The sequence below is a fragment of the Lentinula edodes genome, assembly GCF_021015755.1.
Source record: "Lentinula edodes strain Le(Bin) 0899 ss11 chromosome Unknown C8R40scaffold_29, whole genome shotgun sequence".
NCBI lineage: Eukaryota > Fungi > Basidiomycota > Agaricomycetes > Agaricales > Omphalotaceae > Lentinula > Lentinula edodes.
Window position 1 is genome coordinate 206633 of NW_025764335.1, and position 17256 is coordinate 223888.

General features: G+C 45.7%; 7 protein-coding genes across 7 annotated transcripts; 5 read left to right on the forward strand and 2 right to left on the reverse strand.

The window, feature by feature from the left end:
• The first annotated feature begins 575 nt into the window (after positions 1-575).
• Positions 576-3346, forward strand: C8R40DRAFT_419266 (glycerol-3-phosphate-acyltransferase). The gene is made up of 10 exons (XM_046235016.1): positions 576-872; positions 921-964; positions 1017-1061; positions 1117-1427; positions 1482-1492; positions 1552-1692; positions 1741-1833; positions 1891-2372; positions 2430-2442; positions 2527-3346. The coding sequence occupies exons 1-10, from the start codon at positions 730-732 to the stop codon at positions 3260-3262; spliced, it is 2019 nt and encodes a 672-aa protein (XP_046083894.1). The 5' UTR covers positions 576-729; the 3' UTR covers positions 3263-3346.
• Positions 3347-6323: 2977 nt separating this feature from the next.
• On the forward strand, positions 6324-7664 carry C8R40DRAFT_1173200 (uncharacterized protein; the record flags this gene model as incomplete). Its single annotated transcript, XM_046231983.1, has 3 exons — positions 6324-6524; positions 6581-6979; positions 7029-7664. 3 exons carry the CDS (start codon positions 6324-6326, stop codon positions 7662-7664), a joined length of 1236 nt encoding a protein of 411 aa, XP_046083895.1.
• A 2966-nt stretch (positions 7665-10630) lies between these two features.
• Positions 10631-11632, reverse strand: C8R40DRAFT_1071440 (ribosomal protein S2, flavodoxin-like domain-containing protein; the record flags this gene model as incomplete). The annotated part of the gene is made up of 3 exons (XM_046226331.1): positions 10631-10743; positions 10800-11441; positions 11497-11632. The coding sequence occupies 3 exons, from the start codon at positions 11630-11632 to the stop codon at positions 10631-10633; spliced, it is 891 nt and encodes a 296-aa protein (XP_046083896.1).
• A 739-nt stretch (positions 11633-12371) lies between these two features.
• On the forward strand, positions 12372-13204 carry C8R40DRAFT_1173202 (uncharacterized protein; the record flags this gene model as incomplete). The annotated part of the gene is made up of 2 exons (XM_046231984.1): positions 12372-12697; positions 12757-13204. 2 exons carry the CDS (start codon positions 12372-12374, stop codon positions 13202-13204), a joined length of 774 nt encoding a protein of 257 aa, XP_046083897.1.
• Positions 13205-13472: 268 nt separating this feature from the next.
• C8R40DRAFT_1173203 (uncharacterized protein) lies at positions 13473-13875 on the forward strand (the record flags this gene model as incomplete). The annotated part of the gene is made up of 2 exons (XM_046231985.1): positions 13473-13509; positions 13565-13875. 2 exons carry the CDS (start codon positions 13473-13475, stop codon positions 13873-13875), a joined length of 348 nt encoding a protein of 115 aa, XP_046083898.1.
• Positions 13876-14005: 130 nt separating this feature from the next.
• C8R40DRAFT_1173204 (uncharacterized protein) lies at positions 14006-14595 on the forward strand (the record flags this gene model as incomplete). Its single annotated transcript, XM_046231986.1, has 3 exons — positions 14006-14218; positions 14284-14418; positions 14479-14595. 3 exons carry the CDS (start codon positions 14006-14008, stop codon positions 14593-14595), a joined length of 465 nt encoding a protein of 154 aa, XP_046083899.1.
• A 1666-nt stretch (positions 14596-16261) lies between these two features.
• C8R40DRAFT_1150742 (4A/4B type thioredoxin-like protein) lies at positions 16262-17217 on the reverse strand. Its single transcript, XM_046229549.1, has 6 exons — positions 16962-17217; positions 16865-16908; positions 16751-16798; positions 16665-16692; positions 16545-16614; positions 16262-16484 (listed from the first exon to the last, which is right to left on the reverse strand). Exons 1-6 carry the CDS (start codon positions 17172-17174, stop codon positions 16459-16461), a joined length of 429 nt encoding a protein of 142 aa, XP_046083900.1. The 5' UTR covers positions 17175-17217; the 3' UTR covers positions 16262-16458.
• Between the last annotated feature and the right edge of the window lie 39 nt (positions 17218-17256).

A 17256-nucleotide genomic window follows, 5' to 3' on the forward strand; every position in this document is an offset into this window, starting at 1 on the left:
GGACGTCTTAGAGGAAGCGAATGCAGGCGAAATGACCATTCCGCGTCCTTCGCCTGAGTTGCTTTCCCAATTCGACGAGAAACGCAAACGAGAAGAGGACGTAGGAAAACCTGCGACAGGTCCAAGTCGCACACCGGAAAAACGTCGCGGTAAGAGAGCTCATGGTGATTTAAGCGCTGTTCCTGAGATGGCAGACAATGGTATTGGAAGTGGTGGGGAGATTGTAGCGGTGACGGCAGAAAATGGTTCTGCAGATGATAGTGGTGCTCAACCCACACCATCTAAACGTCGCAGAAATGCTCCTCCTACTAACAATGCTGCACGGGGGAAAAAGGTCAAAAAACCCACTGAACCAGCTGTTGGAGTTAGACGATCTTCGCGCAATAAGAGCGCGTCGGCTTAAATCGTCTTCGCAACTCATCTATTTCTGTACATCTTATTTCCGTTACCCAAACGTCCATATATGTTTTGCTTCAACGATTAGGCACATGTGCTTTGTGTATCATCTAATTATCACGCTTTTCTGCCAGTGTACACAAAACCTAGCTATCCTGATAATGTACTCCAGCCCTTCTTTCCCTCAGCTTCTTGCAATTAGCAACAAGCTCTAGTAGAACTGAAGGTCATGAAAACTGCTGCTTGCGCACGGCGCTAAGTGTAAACGACCCTAGACAAACTTGTTCTACTTACCATCACCTTGTGATCACGGTTTGCTCGGTGAATTCTGGGATGTCGTCGTTGGCCAATGACTTCAACTTTTTTCTTCTTCATCGTTTAATTCGTTATGTTACCGGCTTAGCCGCCGTTTCTTTCTTCTCTGAAATTCGAGTAGTCGGGGGAGAGAATGTGCCACAGACCGGTCCTATTATAATGTGAGTGCTTGAATTTGCCAATATTCCCCATAACTAATATTGCTGCAGCACGGCTACCCACCACAACATGATGTTAGACCCAGTAATATTGTGTTCGTAGACGCGCTTAATGCCTCGTAGCAAAGAGTAATTGTCATTCAACAGCGTCAACGTTTCCGAATCAGAGAATATTGCATTACTGGAGTAAAGGTGTGTCGCAAACCTTGTCATATTTTGAGTGAAATAATAATAGCCAATATGTTAGCTTCCTTGTTCGCCAATCCTGTCATTCGTCAAATCCTCTTATCCACCGGTAACATCCCAGTTGACCGCAAGTCCAACGACCGTCGAGTGCTCTTTCGAGGCACCTTCGAAGCCCTTTCTAAGGGCTATGCTGTCGCTTTATTCCCTGAGGGTACCAGTTATACTGAACCGAGGATTATGCAAATCAAAGACGGGGCTGCATGGGCTGCGCTCGAGTACACGAAATACGCAAAGGAGCATCCCGGAACTCAAGAAGTGAAAGTCGTTCCGGTAGCCATTGTGTATACTAACAAGTCCAAGTACCGGAGTAGTGTGAGTGTTCTCGCATATTCTGAGGAAAAATTTGACATTTATTCTACTGGCCAGGTCATCATAGAGTGAGAATCTACCCATAACACATGTACAAGTTTCATTCTAATTGTCGATGTCTTCCAAGATTTGGTCAACCAATTTCCATTGACCCATACAAGGAACAGTTCTTCTCGGATACCGAAGGTGCCTCGCGAGCGGCAGCTAAACGACTCAGTCATGACATAGAGACAGAGCTGACAAAACATACTGTTAACGCTCCTGATTGGTAAATTCAGTCATATCCCATTGGAGGAGTGCTCTCAAACATATTCAGGGATACTTTGTACGCAGCGCGCATGGCTCGCGATATTTTGTGGCAGAAAGACAGTTCCATCAATCTGGACGATTTTGTCGCGATTTCTCAAACGTGCGTACGTTGCTCCATAACGAAACCTGAGGTCACTAATATACAAACTCCACATAGGCTCGTCGATCTGTTTTCCACCGTTGATGTGACTCCAAAATTCAACTCTACACGACTTCGGTTGCTGGAATACTATTCGCTTTTGCAAACCACAAATTTGACCAACTCTATCCTTTCTACGTTACCTCTACCTCGAGATCTCGATCCCCATAAACCTGTTGCCCTCCCTAGTCGTCTTCTCACCCTCCTGCTCTTCGTCCGTGACACGTGTAGTTCTCTTGTCCACCTGCCGTTCTTCCTCTTTCCCCTCGTTGTTCATATGCCTGTTTACATCATGGGTCGTTTTGGCGCACATCTGGTTGAAGACGAGGAAGAAACGCAAGCCCAGAACAAAGTTGCCTTTGGGTTATTTTCTCTGTTCCTTATCTACCCAGCTGCATTTTTCTTCCTATGGGCTCTATTCTGGTACACACCTGTTGGTGCTATCATTGCTGCTTCGACGGTTTATATGTTTGCCATCTACCATAATCGGACTATCACTGGTATGTGCACATAAAACCATCACAGCCTTGTTTTAATTAACTCAATGTTACCACCAGGTAATTATGAAGCGTACGTCTCTTTCTTTCAGTCTTCATGTGGCGCATGAGTTCGACCAGTCGCTTCTTCTTTTCCCTTCCATATCAATTTATGTAGCGCAAGGCGGTTTATTACGGCTTGGCGTATACTCATTGGCGTCTGGGCGCCGAAGAAATGGGATCTGTCCGTCACTGCCCTTTCTCTGTATACAACTCCGAAAACCCCAAAGGAGAATCCATGGGTTGAAAAACCTAAAACTAACCCAATATCAACACCCTCGATTTCAACCGATGACAACTCCAACGTCAATGTTAGTTCTTCTGAGGCCTGTACACCTTCGGGAACCTCATTGAATTCCATGCATCACATTTCATCTGTTCTTCCTCCCGACCCAACTCTGATTCTTCCGAGAGAGCAAGAACCTCCACCCACGGTGAAAGCGTATTCACACCCGCACTCTCGCCGTCGTCCACCTACGCGCCGAATTATGCGACATGTCCTCCGTGCGCGTATCGAGGCTGTTAAAGCGCTTGCTGTTTTCTTCGATCAACTCGAACATACTGGTGAACGCAAAAGATTAAAGGTTCGCGCAAGCAGCCATCTTGCCGAGACTTATGGAGGTCTAGACGGACGTTTCCATGTATTTGACCCGTCGTTGCCGGTGGTGGGGTCGAAGGTCCAAACTGACGTTCAAGGATGGCGGTATGCGACCGAGGTGGTTACTTTCCTTCGGAAAAGAGGTGCAAAAATTCCGTCGGTTAACGGGGGAGGTGTGAAAGAGGACATGGAAGATTGGGCATTGACAAGTGATGCAGAAGGAGAATCAGTTACATCTTTGGATGACAGCCCATGAGAGGCTAGAGATACCCATGGAATAGTTTTGATTCCGTGGCTCTGAACTGTCTGTGATCTGCGTAAATCTACTCCATACTGTAGTTGATACGTCTGGCTGTAGTGTACAAACATCCTTGCCAGTGACTATCTGAATGATGATCTTGTTTTACCGTGACGATTATTCGAATGCTTCTCCTTTGTCTTTGCTCTATTTACCAGTCCACCCCGATGCATATGTACTACTACTACAGCGATCGCGGACGCCACAATCATCTTGTCACCGAACCTGTTGAAATGCGTGAAACCAACTGGATTGTACGAGATTGTACGCCATCACGATGAGAGCATGTATTCATATTTTATGAATGCCAGTCGATACGTCCTGTACAAATGGGCGAATCAGGAGAACCGATTGAACACTCGGGAGGTCCCGTGAAGCCACAAAGCCGCCCCGAGATCCCAAGTACCATACCAAGAAGAGCAACAACGAAATTACCCGGTTATCAGCCCATCTAACCAACCAAAATACTAGAGCGCGCTGCGACATCTGACATTTGGAGATAGAGTATACGATGTCGTGCTTTTCGAGCCCTTGGGGTGTCTAGAGCCTTCGAATAATCACCGGTCTGCCCCGAATACCAAAGCTAACGACAACGGGGAAGTTCTTGAAACGCAGAAAAACGAACCATTGAGAAATGTCCCTTTGTATGAGAGGGGAGGGAAGCAGTGAACACCCGAATATGTAGATAGGGTTCGAACAGGTAAGATATACGGCAGGGAGTACTCTGAAGCCATGTAAGATGGTGGTAAAAACTCGCTCCACCTCTGCATTTTTACATTGGACGCAGTTTAGCTTTTGTGATGACAAAACCTATACCTATCAGCAACTATCAGCGTGCTCATAGGATTGAGCTCGATGGACCGGGTATCGGACGATGCTGAGCAAGGATTTCTATAAAATGTTGCTCCGGCAATCGTTTAGCTGTTGTAAAATATGGTTTCGGCGATAGAAGTTCGAACTCAAGAGGGAGCCTATGTACACGGTCGGATACGGTCTCGATTCGGTGGTGCTGACCATTGAATCCTGTTGGGGATCACCCAGGCGAGACTTCAGCAACCAATCATTTCAGTCTGTGGTCGCCGAAAATTGTTAGAACGATCATCTTCAGGAAAACATATTTTTTCCTTCGAGAAAATGATGTGAGGGGAGCGGCCGTTGCAATTGCATACATCTTATTATCTGGATTGACTAACGACCTAGAGGGGCTTACGACTTCGTAAAGTGTTCATGATCATTTAAGGTTATTATGAGAACAGAGATCACAGTTCGGTACGGTTTTCATGAGATTTTGGAGTGCGCGCGAGCTCGGAACGCGACTAAACTAAGACTTGTCGTGTGTATAAGGTATATATGTTTATAACTGGAAATCCACCCACAGAATCTGATAAAGCTTGTGGATGAGGTGATCACCGAGGAATGAAGGTGCTGGACCCTGGTACCATAGCAAACTGGTTCACCTTCGTTTGAACTGATGATTTAAGTAATAGACTTTGGAATGAATTGCTGCCGTGGGAAGAGGATCAACCGGATCTGTAAATCTTCAGGCTCTCCCTTCCGAAGTGACCTTTCTTCAACTTTCTTCAAAAGCCCGACCATATGATAGCTATGGATGCCTGTGTTTTCTTCAAACTCGGAAGAGAAGCGTCATTCGGGGTCAAGCATTAGCAGCTAGTAACAGCATGAAGAATCAGATTTCCATGTGGACCAAATCTCGGCTTCTCAGGTATCGTCAGGTATCGTCCTGGTATCATTCTACCCATATATACCGCGGCTTATTGTTGATATCGATTAAGAAGGGTACTGTATCTGTTCCTAAATGTTCAATTTTCCTGCACAGGTGCAAGTTTTCACTATACGTTCACTGGACACGTTGAACCCTCGTTAACCATTTTCTATACAATGGAGCCAAGATCGGTTCTTATATCATCGAGAAAACTTCGTGTTCACGTAGACAGAACACGTCCATACCTCATCGAAGATGTATACAGGTTGGAACATGGACCAAGGTAGAGTTTATAAGGGAGAACAAGACGCCCATCGCGTCAGACGGATACCTTTGCAGAGATTGGGCCATGAGAACAACTCTGTGCCACACTCAATCCTCTCTTGAGACCCATGTTTCAATTCAGCCTTTCAGATTATCACCTGCGTCCAGCCCAAAACAAACAATTCATGTACTTTCTTACTGGTATCAGAAAAATCGTTTGGAGGTAAGTCTTAAAAATTAATGAATGTGGTTCGGCTGTTGAGCCGCGTTATTCCATTTGATTTTTACTATCAGCGTCTTGCCTGGTCTGGCAGCGGTCAGCGGCAGCTGGCTGAATGAGGTCGAATGAGTCGCTGATGTTGTGCTGTTGGATCGAATGTCCTTCCCGGAGATCTGCATCTGTATTCGTATACAGCGTGGGTGGGTTCACAGGGATCAAGTTTAGGCCAACCACAAGCTCTGCAAGTTGTAGAAACAAGCATTGTACCAAACCAAGCCTCAAGAGGGTACATACAGGTGCGTCAAAATTACATGCGTTGAAAACTACAAATGACTGCGCCAGCTTTCCGACAGCTTGGCGTGATGCTTATGCTCAAAGTTCGAAATATGACATATCAATTATCGTGCATCTATGTACATGAAATACAATTCATCCGGTATACTGGAATCCTAATGTACCAATGGCGTGCATGTAACATAAGTCAAGCGATGGATATGCCAAGATGTTTGGTATTGTATAAGGAGTTAGGCTTGTATTGAGTTGTATTAGATTGTATTCCAGTTGATGGAAGTACATGCATAATGCGAGTCCCTCAGTTACGGCACCCACTAACCACCTTTAGTATTGTCAGATGATGATGACTTTAGAAGATTACATTTTGCCTCAGCGCTCTTAGCCGACCACTGGTCCGCCTTGGTCCGCCCGTTCCTAGAGGTATATATAATGTGCAAGAACGCGTGCTTTTCTTTTCTCTCCCCGAATGACAGGATCATTCAACGAATCGAAGAAGATTTCGCGACTTATTTTCTGCTATGGATTATGGTTCTCACTTTCCAGCAGATCATGACGACGGGGCCTCAACCTCAAAGCTTCAACAGTGGTCTCAAGGTCCTGCGAACGCGAAACTCTTTAGCGGTGGGAAGCGCAGACCATCTGTTGTTTTCGTTCCGTCAGCACAGTCGGACCTCTATGCACAAGAAGCACCGTTAGATCACTGCTTATGGCAGGTTCAGGTAAGTGAAGCATTCAATTCGGAGGCCATCTAGTGATATGTCATCGGCTTTCAAAGTATTACTCGGAAACATTGGAACCCTCGTCCAATGTTTCGCTACTTGCCCAAACTGAACAGGAGCAAGACGACATCTTCTATGCCACCTTCCCTCAGGCCCGTGGCTTGCACTGGTCGCCACAAGTCCTTCCAGCCAACGAATACAGTGGATATTTTGGCGGTACCGCCTTCTCTCTTAGTCGTAATGGGCCTGGCCATGGCTATCGAAGTTCTGGGCTAACAGAACATAACCCACCGTGTACACCATCAGTGAGATACAGTCCCGGATCACTTCATATTGAAGCTGGATGTACACCTTCATGTATCGTGAGCCCTGGATCGATGTCCACCATCGATTCGTGCGGCAACGATAAATCCGTAGCACGACTTGAATGTGACTCATCTCAACTGATTTCCTTGGTTAGTGCTTTGTTTCTCCTGGAATTTGGCACTGATACTGTATCCATAGTCTCCGGAGCGTGATGATCTTGGCGATGTTTCGTCCTCTCCTAAAATAGAGCCCTTTGACGTTCCATTGCCCAAATCTCCATTGCAATTGAGTGCTGAAGATGTAGACACTGCGACATTCAGTGGTACTCATGAGCCTCTCATGAATTTTCTGACTCCACCATTCACGGAACCGGAAGCATCCTCTCCTGCAAAATCCCCATCTCATGTTGAAGACATCCTAAAAATGAATACCAGTAAGGCGTTTATCTGTAAAGGGGAGGCATCGCGAATTGACTTGCAGCTTGGGTTAGTATCCTCGCCAACAGGGACGTGGCCCAGTGTCCGCGTAAGGTCAATCCAGAATACTCCGGAATCTGATTCACCGACAAGCTCGAATATAGACCGACGTGATACTCCTGAACCATTCACGTCCACATCCACACTACCATTATCCACATCTAGTCCTCGTGCCCCAGAGCCTCAGCTCGATACCCATTTCCAGCCTGAGTCATCGGGTCTCATGCGCCTCAGTCCGCTCCCAATGAATAGAAGACCTATTGAGAAAAAGAAAGCCCAAACATTGGCTTGCAATTTTTGTCGTATCAGAAAGGTCAGCAAATTGGCAACTGTTTGGGTTGTTGTGGTTAAACTGTAGTTCAGATTGCTTGCGGACCCCCTTTGGCTGGGACAGTAGAAAAAACATGCAAGTAGGTAATTCAACAAGTTGCTTACGAGGGGGGATGTAAATATCGACTCCGACTACATTTGTAGGTCGGCTGGCGAATATTCGGTGTATCGTTGGTCATCATGCGGCATTGCAGATGTTCTTTTTTCAGTCTCTTCAGACCTCTGAAGCAAAATGCTAATTTCGTGTTTCCAGTCAATGCCAGCGACGGTCGCGTGAATGTGTTTTTCCTACTGAAAGCCGTCGGGGCGTGCGGAAGAAAAAGATTTCTGCATCTACATCATAGTTCGAAAACATCACATATCTGGGTACTCTGGGGCTATTTTTGAACAGGAACCGTCTGGACAATGGTCTGTGTCCCTTCTTCTTGCACATAGAATTTTCCTGCTTTGTTGTTATCATTCCCGCTCTCCTAACGCTTTTGTTCATGCTTTCGAGTATACCCCTTGACGACCTGATTAATGTGACGCTACAACAAAGGCTGGTGTTGCATACGTACCTTAATGAACCTCGATTTGATTCGATACCAGATACCAGATACCCTTCGAATCAACAGATGTTTCCATGTATTTTTTCCTGGAGGCTTTTGAAAGGAGAGAAAATTGTTGAATCAAGATATGACCCATAATTGGGCACATTAGCACAAGGTCGACAGATACAACGTGCGCCATTCTGATTTTAGACATGTATGTATGAGCTATCATACATAGACCTCCTGTAACTTTATATACTAGGAGAACTGTGAAAAGATATGCCCCCTTCTTCCAATACATACCATACTTGGGTTATATAAGGTCGGCGAACTGCCTGAGTTGTATCCTGTTAACAGATTTTCGAAACATTTTATCCCAAAAACCAATTTGAAGGTATCTAGAATATCACAGAACATAACAAAGCACTACCACGAATGGTATTATCTGGTAGAGAGGGGATCCGCTGAAGAATTTACTATTTGTCTGATTCGGTGGATCGGCGAATAAAGAAGATGAAAAACAAGAGGGACTGATTCATTCGAGACCATGTGTCGTATTTTCGCGACAACTCTGCTCCTCTTGAATATCCCCTGAACGGAACATGACTCGATTCATGGTTGGCCTTTTGGAAGGGCTGTCCTATTTCATAGGATCAGAAATGAAATCGGAAAGAAACTCGACGTTGCGCTTTGCAGGCATTCCCAGCTCTCCCCAGCCCTATATACAGATTGTCAGTACATCAGTCAAGTTCACATATAACAAGGCTTCTCATTGTATCTTGTGTGAATGACATTTCATATACAGTACACATCCGCTGCGAAAGAATTAAATGGCTCTTTTCCTTGGAATTCCGGGACGGATTGATCCCCACCATATCAGACCATACCCAGGAGCTTGTAAGTAACGGTGACCCCAGTGCGGGAGCATACTGTCCGGATAAGTTCCAATCGATAGTATTTGACCTGTGTAGTGAGCCTGCGGGGTTTGGCAGGACCACTCCAATCGGCTTTCATGTCAACGCTCGCGCCGTGTATCAGAACATCATGTATTGGAGACCAGTTTATCATGATGTTGGTGTCTTTTGCATCACTGTATGCTGACAACTGAGTACGATAAATGACCAGTAATCAGATATACGCACTTCTGAGCGATATTCAGATTATGCATGAATTGCAAGTCCTATGAACCAATGATGAACCAAGGGATTACCGTTATACAGAAATGGGCCAACCTCAAACACCTGACGGAAATCCATGAGTTCCCCGACAGTATCGAATTCTGGCTCATTCTAACGAGCGAGAAACGGCATTACCACAATGCGATTCTTCTCTATGGAAACCAATTCTGCAATTTCAAGGGTTCGAACATGGATACGCAGTAGTTGCGCGAGTCTGAACATAGGAGGGCGCTGGTGAGGAAAGTAGTCGGCCAAATTTCAGTTCGTCAGAAGACAAGGGTGGATCTGAACGGCGAAGCATCACAAGTTCATCCTGGATGCGAATCGCGTCGAGGTCATACCAAGTTTAGGACGTAGAGAAGTTGTTGGCACAAAAGCTCACTAATGGAAAATAGTAGTCTTTACAACGGACAGGATCTTCATTAGTGCCAATCCAGAAAGCAACTTAACCTGGGCGATATCGAGGTTGAAAGAGACTTCAAGCCAACTCTAATGATTCCACCAAGAAGACTCTTCATGCTCTCCCAGCACGGGGTTACTGTCTCTGTCTTCCATACATATTCAGAGTGTGGCCAGAAGGACTCCAGAAGGAAGCAAGTTCTTGTTTGCTGAAACGGAAAACATTGATCAAATTGAGGAAGGCGACAAATGAGAATCGGAGTGTGTGACTTTCCCTTGTATATGTACTGAATGGTATCCAAGTTCCATAGTGGAATCCCTCTAATTTCTAGTATTTCGAAATCCTATTTCATCGTTCAACCTCCGCCACTGTTCTTAGAGCTATGACCACTGTCTTTTCTGGGGCTTCAGCAATTGTTGACATCCGACATCGTAGTTCGTCTTCCTGTTGCTAGTTTTACCGCTCCAAGACTCGAAGACTAGGACGGATGAAACTAGTGAAGCCTCATTTCCGGAAACAGAATCAATCGATATGACAAAATCTTGTTGTTTGCCCTTGGTCGAGCGAAAGATCATATCATGACCTTCTACAAGTACAATATCCACCCACTGATACTACTGTAAGCTCGTTCTTTAGAAAAAAGTCTGGAGTCTGGACTGCAATAATTATGTGTGAACTGTGTGGAGAAAATTTTGACCGATGACTGCGATTATTGCTTAAGTGAGTGCGTAGACAAGCACGCACAAGCTACCAACCAGCTGGTGAAGGAGAAGGTAGATATGATGATATCATATTTTTTGAATACCATATCATACGACAATCGCATAGTAGACGCATAAAGTTGTGTGGTTTCCAAAGCAATGCGACAAACGACGATACAGGAGACTTAATCCCAGCCAGAACCTCCAGCAGGTGCATCAGCACCCCATCCAGCACCTGAAGGCTCTGCGGCCCAATCAGTAGGACCGGCAGTAGCGTCAGCAGACCAATCGAGGGTTGCTGAAGAAAGTTCAAAGTGAGACTACGCGTAGACGCAAAGAAGAAAGTATACATACCACCCTCCTGAGAGACTAATGCGGGATTGATAGCACCGGCCGCAGGACCACTTGCAACATCCCACTCTGTCAAACCAGCAGCAGGTTCCTCGCCAGCCTGTGCCGCCAGCTTGGCTGCAGCTTCCTCCTGTTGCTGCTTCTCAACTTCTTCGGGATCCCTGTAGAAGAACATGTCGACCATGACATTCCATCCATCACTAGTTCTTGGGATCGTGCCACGCAGTCTGAGCACCTCCCGGGCAAGAAGCCACCAAATCAAACCAATGGAGTGCTTGGCCTTGTTGTTCGTAGGGATAGCAACATCAACAAATTTCATGGGAGCGTCAGTGTCACACAAGGCAATGACGGGGATGTTGACATAGGCCGCCTCACGGATAGCTTGGTGGTCAACTCGGGGGTCGGTGACAACAATAAGTCGGGGTTCTTTGAAGGAGCGAGTGATGTAGTTAGTGAAGGAACCGGGAGTGAACCGGCCAGCAATGGCTTGTGCGCCAGTGTTGGCGGCAAATTTAAGGACAGCACGGTGTCCGTAGGGACGAGCAGAGATGACACAAACGTCATTAGGATTTTCAACGGCAGCGATGATTCGGGCAGCGAGAACGAGTTTTTCCCAGGTCTTGCCGATGTTGAGAATGTGAATTCCTGAACCGATTTATCCGTCAGAATGCACGAAAATACCTACGACGTCGGCACTAACCATCAGCTCTCCGCTTCCAGACGTAGGATTCCATCTGCTTATCGCAATTTTTCATGCCAACATGGCATTGAGCAGCAAGAAGGAGTTGGATCTCCTCTTCTGTTGCGCTTAGGACTGATGGTAGTTTGGAAGCCATATTTGCAGCTCAACCTGAAGCAATCAAAGACAGTAGAATACACAATCAGTCAATCGAAGGTCCAGAACGGCTTAAAGGATGAAAACGCCAATGAGATCCAGAAGAAATCAGATCATCCGAAGGCCATCCAAACTTTGTTCGAGTAATCCAACGCCAAATCCTTCTGTTTCACTTCTTTCTTTCGAGTATACATTCCATAAAGGCAGCAGGATCTCACCTGGAATCTTGAGACGGTTTCTACTGCGACGAAGCGACGGAAAGTCGGTCTTTTTGGGTGGACGACGAAAAATGCGAACTCTGAGAAGGGATTATGGGCGTCTCTACTAGGGTTAGGGGTATGAAATTTCTTTCCCAAGCGCTCGCCCGACGAGAAGCGCTCCGAGTCTCAGGCTAAATTCTGGCGAATCAGTCACTTGTATTCGAGTCCAGTGCTGGTTCTGAATGGCCGCGTCACTAATACTGGCGACCTTGCTCATTCCAAGCTCCTCTAAGTAATTGTTTGATAGACTTCCGGATTTCCTATTCAGGAAGTACAATGAATAGCCCCATTGTTCGTCCAACTGGGAAGACCTCAAGAGCACTACATAAATATCTGGCGCATATGAGGTCTGGTCCTTCCTATCGTTCTTGATCTTACCTTCTGCGAAGTGTTCTGGTACCACAAATTCCTCCCTACTCTCCTTCACTATCAACAATATTCAGAACTAGTTTTTGCGATATCAACACTTTCCTTCTCACAATGTTTCTTCTTTTGGTCCTGATCTCGGTTCTGATCGCAGCACAAACTGTACAAACCGCCTTCATACCGGTCTCACGCTCCTCTTTCTCCTCCTTTTCAGGCAACTCGAGCGAAATCACATTGTCGCAACTCGATGCTATCATCAATGGTACTACTTGTCCCTTGAAAGGCTCTCAGTTCTTAGACGAATGTCGTACGGCCGCTCAAGCGTTACCATTCGTCAACAAAGGGTTTGCTGATTATAATATCACGACTGTCGGCGAAAAGGCTGCATTACTCAGCTTGATGTCCTTTGAAAGTGGCGGATTCCAATTCAATATCAACCAGTGAGTTCCTTAGCAAAAAGACTCTTTCCATCTTGAGGCGCTAACCTTGTTCATAACAGCTTTCCAGGAAATCCGGGTCAAGGAACCCGCAACCTCATGGAATTTCCCTCTGTGTACCAATATGCGCTTAGTACACCTTTCTTAGCTAAACAAACCCTCGCCCTCATACCTAACATCAAACACAACAAATCGAAATCCAACATCTCTCTATCTTCACTCTCCAACAATCTCCCTAATGCAACTAAAAACATTATTCGCGCTGTAGTCCTGGGTGATGGACTGAGTTTCGCTAGTGCTATGTGGTTCTATACCCAAAGCGGCGCGACGCAACTTGGACAACCGGGACAAGGATGCTTGAAGTTACCTGGTATGGTCCAAGGGCTGCAGGCCCAAACGCAGGCGGGATGGGAAAATTATATTACAAATTGTGTGGGGACCACTATTACGGAGGAGAGAAGAAAAAGCTACTTGACGACGTTGCAGATTTTGAATGGTAATGATGCGTAACAGCGTTTCGCCAGAATTGAATATTGAGGCCTTGACGTCTCCATGGAGTCGGATCGGAGTAATGTGCCCATTTGTACTCATGTATGTACATACTGTATGTACTACATACAGTGTCTGATACTCATCGACGCACTTCCACTATATCTCCCGCGAAATGGGATAGGATTTATACGTAGAATGAACAAATCTACCTCGGCATCTCGTCATAAAACTTCCAGGTCCATAGTTCGAACACCTTTCCCGTTTATATTTTGCATCTTCTCCTTACATGTCAACATTTCACGAAATTCCCGTCGTCTACACTGGTAAGTCCTTCGCAAGTTTGGTTGGTTGGATCATCCGGATCCTTCAATCACATAGGCGAAACATTTTCTCGCTATGACACATATGGTGCTATAATTAAACCTTACTACGAACGGAAAAAGTCTTTCTCGTCACAGGAGCATTCAAGGGTATTCGGCTGGGCAATTGTCTTCGCCTTTGCTCAAACTGGTGTTTCGCGTCCAGCACTTCTCGCGCGTAATAAGTCTGGTCTTGAAATCACTCACAAATCTTGTCGAGGAGTCCAGCATCAGGAACAAAATATGAAGATACAGATTATGGGTACAGACATCGTTGACACCGAAGGCGTTGCACCTGCTTTGAAAACTGTTAAGGCTACCTTTGGATGATTGCATATCGTTATCAAGAACGCTTGTTTGGATCACTCGAATATGGGGTAGAGTTTGATCCAGATAAATGGTGGGGGGATCTAGACGGTTAACATCAGAGGGCTCTTCGATGTTACCCTAGACTCGAGCAATGTTGATACTTTGGAAGCTGGCGCTCAAAGGTGTCAGAGAAAGTGATTCTGCATCTCACTTCTCAGCAGCGGACTGGTTCGAGTCTAGTGTTACCCGAGCTGCCCTGCGGTCCCTGCCGCCACTGATATCCAGCTTCGATGGCTTGAAAACTATACTCAACTTGACTGGTGTTGCAGCGCATTTTGTTGGGACTGAATTTTGTGCGTATCAGGTATGAAAGGATCTTCTTTCCTCCTAGACCTTGAAGACCTGATCATAAACTTCGATTTTTTGCAGACAAGCAGGCATTCTGTTTTACGTCTCTCCGAGCTATTTGTTACTGGATATGGAGATAGTAAAGGCATACTTTCCTATGGGGTTCATTCGGGTGCTATTGCAACAGATATGGCTTCTCACCTACCCGAAGAGTCGGTGAGTATACTAGTCGATACTCTGGAACTTTCCTCACACAGTATCGTGTTCTATTCCAAGGAGCGTCGTGATTGGCTAGCCGGACGTTATATCAGTGCTCAGTGGGATGTTGACGAGTTAATGTCGAAAAAAGGGACGAGATTATCGCTAGCGACAAATCGAAGGTTAGAATGGTAGTTTAATCCTGGTTTAATCATATCGAAAATATAACAATTAAGATGGTAGAATTAGAGTCCCGTAATTTCGCAGAGGATGTGACGAACTACTCAAATTCTGCACCTGCACTATCCTATCCTGCCTGGTACATCCCAGTACGCACAGGTACGCACCCGGTCGGGGTTCTTGTTATCGCATTATCTGAGGTATTTTGGCGCAGTTGTTGAGACCAGATAACGGAGCTTAAGAAATGCTGGCGCAAGCGACCAAAATAACGCATGGAGGTACCAAGCAGCTTGAAGGGCTGTGCATGATAAGATAGTAATCCGATTACTACTTGCGATAAGCAAGTTAACTGAGGAGCAGTATACTGATTGACCGTAAAATTGAAAAGTTCATCAGTTCTTTCCTGAAGAGAACTGGAACCCAATGATGATTACCACAGCATTATGATACTGTCATGACTTACACAAAGCTTAAGGAAGAGTTCTAGAGATCTGCGAAGATCTCCAGGTACGAACCCCACACGCTCCCCACATTCCCCGCATCCTAAACAGCGCTTGTTTGCGGTACTCGTGTTTAGCGGTCGAGTGAACGTCTTAAGACGTCTTATCGAAGGTCTATATGCGCATAACTGCGCGATAACGTGCGACTCGTATGACCATGTCAGTCGTTTCATGAGGCCATAGGGGGATAGAGGAGATATGTACCTCTGGTATGCCGATTCGACGATTTCCTTTAGGTCCTACGAAATTAAATTCGACCAAAAATGAGGCCGACTATTCTAGACCAGCAAGAAGAAGAGGAGTCGACCAACCTTCAGCTTCATGCAACCTACCTTAACTTACCTATCAAACCCTATCATCACTCCCCGATCTCAAACGCTCAAGCGTCGTATCGTTGCGATTAGTACCGAATGCGGTGTTGTTTCTAAGCGAGCGCGTTATGATTCATCAGTAGTTGCAGATAATGACTATCTCATTCCCGTCGGTTTGATGAGGCCATTTTGACAATGGAGAAGAACAGAGGGATTGAAGTTTACTGAAATTCGTCGGTTTGACTATGTGGGTTTTGGAACAAATAAATGCCCTATAATGACGAGATCGAGGATTGAAGACTGACCTCAGCTGACCTCTCTAGGCGCTTCCAACCCTTTCCAACCCCACACCCCACAGTGCGGTATTTCAGCGTTTGGCAGTGCCGCACGCGCGGCGATGTCTTTAGCGAGCATGTCATCGTCTGTTATCGTTGTCGTTCCAAGATAAGTTGGATTGGCTCCTCATGCACCGATTGTTTCATGAGCGAAGGACCTGGCTTGGGCAGGTACCGCCTGATATGTTATCGGCTCCTCGTTAGGTTAAAAGCCAAAGCCCTCCAGAAACCCAACAGCCAGAGGCCCCAAGAACCAAACAGTTCTTTATATCCCCCTTTACATTTCAAGCGATCGCAACAACCAGAAGCGAGAAACCTCGAGAACCATTGACCGCCCTACGATCAGAAACGTACGTTTTCGCATCCATCCTGGGTAGCCGATTTGTTGAATATCGACTCCGATTAGATGAACTTCAGCCTCCAACTCACACTCTGCGCATTGATCGCCTTCTTCGGTTCCAAAGTTAATGCTCAATACGGCGGGTGCATGGTCGGCGTGTGTTACTTAAGTTCAGAGGAGGCACTGCGGGCTGGCTGCACGAGTTTTGGCAGCAGTGAAGATTGCGAGACAATGGGGTATTGCAGTAAGTTGATCGCCGATGCATTGTACTCAAAGTTGATTTCTTCATAGTGGGATGTTAGTTCAACGAGCACGGGGGATACCATTATTTATTTCACGACGCGAGAGGAACAAGGGTGTATGTACGATACAAGAGGCGGCGAGGTGTAGGATTAATATCTGTAACGAGTTGAATAATCTGCAAAAAAACATTTTCAGTAAATAAAAAAACAAGTATGTAGTCACAGGATAGGCGAACCTTTGGGAGAAACAACTAAACCTCGTCCTTTCGAAGCGCCACGATAAACTGTTTCGATAATGTCAATTAACTGAAGAAAGCGTAAGGTTAATTATCAATCAGTTGTCAACAACATCGTACTTCTTGTTTATTATCCATGGCCCAATTTCTACGTCAAGTCTTGAGGGTCAAACACTAGCACCACTGAGAGAACGGCGGAAACGTACATTTTATTATTGTTACCGGTACCCAAATCAATCATGATATGTTTGTTTCTGAGCGTACAGGAAGTTAGCACAGTCTAACTAGAGTCGCGATAAAACATGGAAGATATGGCTTACCGATAGAAAAACATCACAGTGCATGGATCATATAATTCATACATCTATCACGTTAGAATGAGAAAGAATATCAGCAGAACTCTTTTATTAGTCACACCTTGTTAAAGTCTGGGACCTCTGTAATATCACACAGATAGATTACAGCAAAGTTCTGTACTTTCTCGGCGACGGAATACAGGGTTTCATCCATGGTCATACACTGGCTGTCCCAGTCGTGGCCAAATCGAATGACAACTACACGATCTTCCTCAGACTTGATAGCTTCGTCGACGTGCCAACCTGAAGGTAAATGGGGAAGAAAATAAGACATTTAGACGGTAACCCCCAGTGCGGTAGATTAAAAGACAGTGGTTTGAAAACGATTAGATAAGCTACTTGCCTGCCGGTTAAAC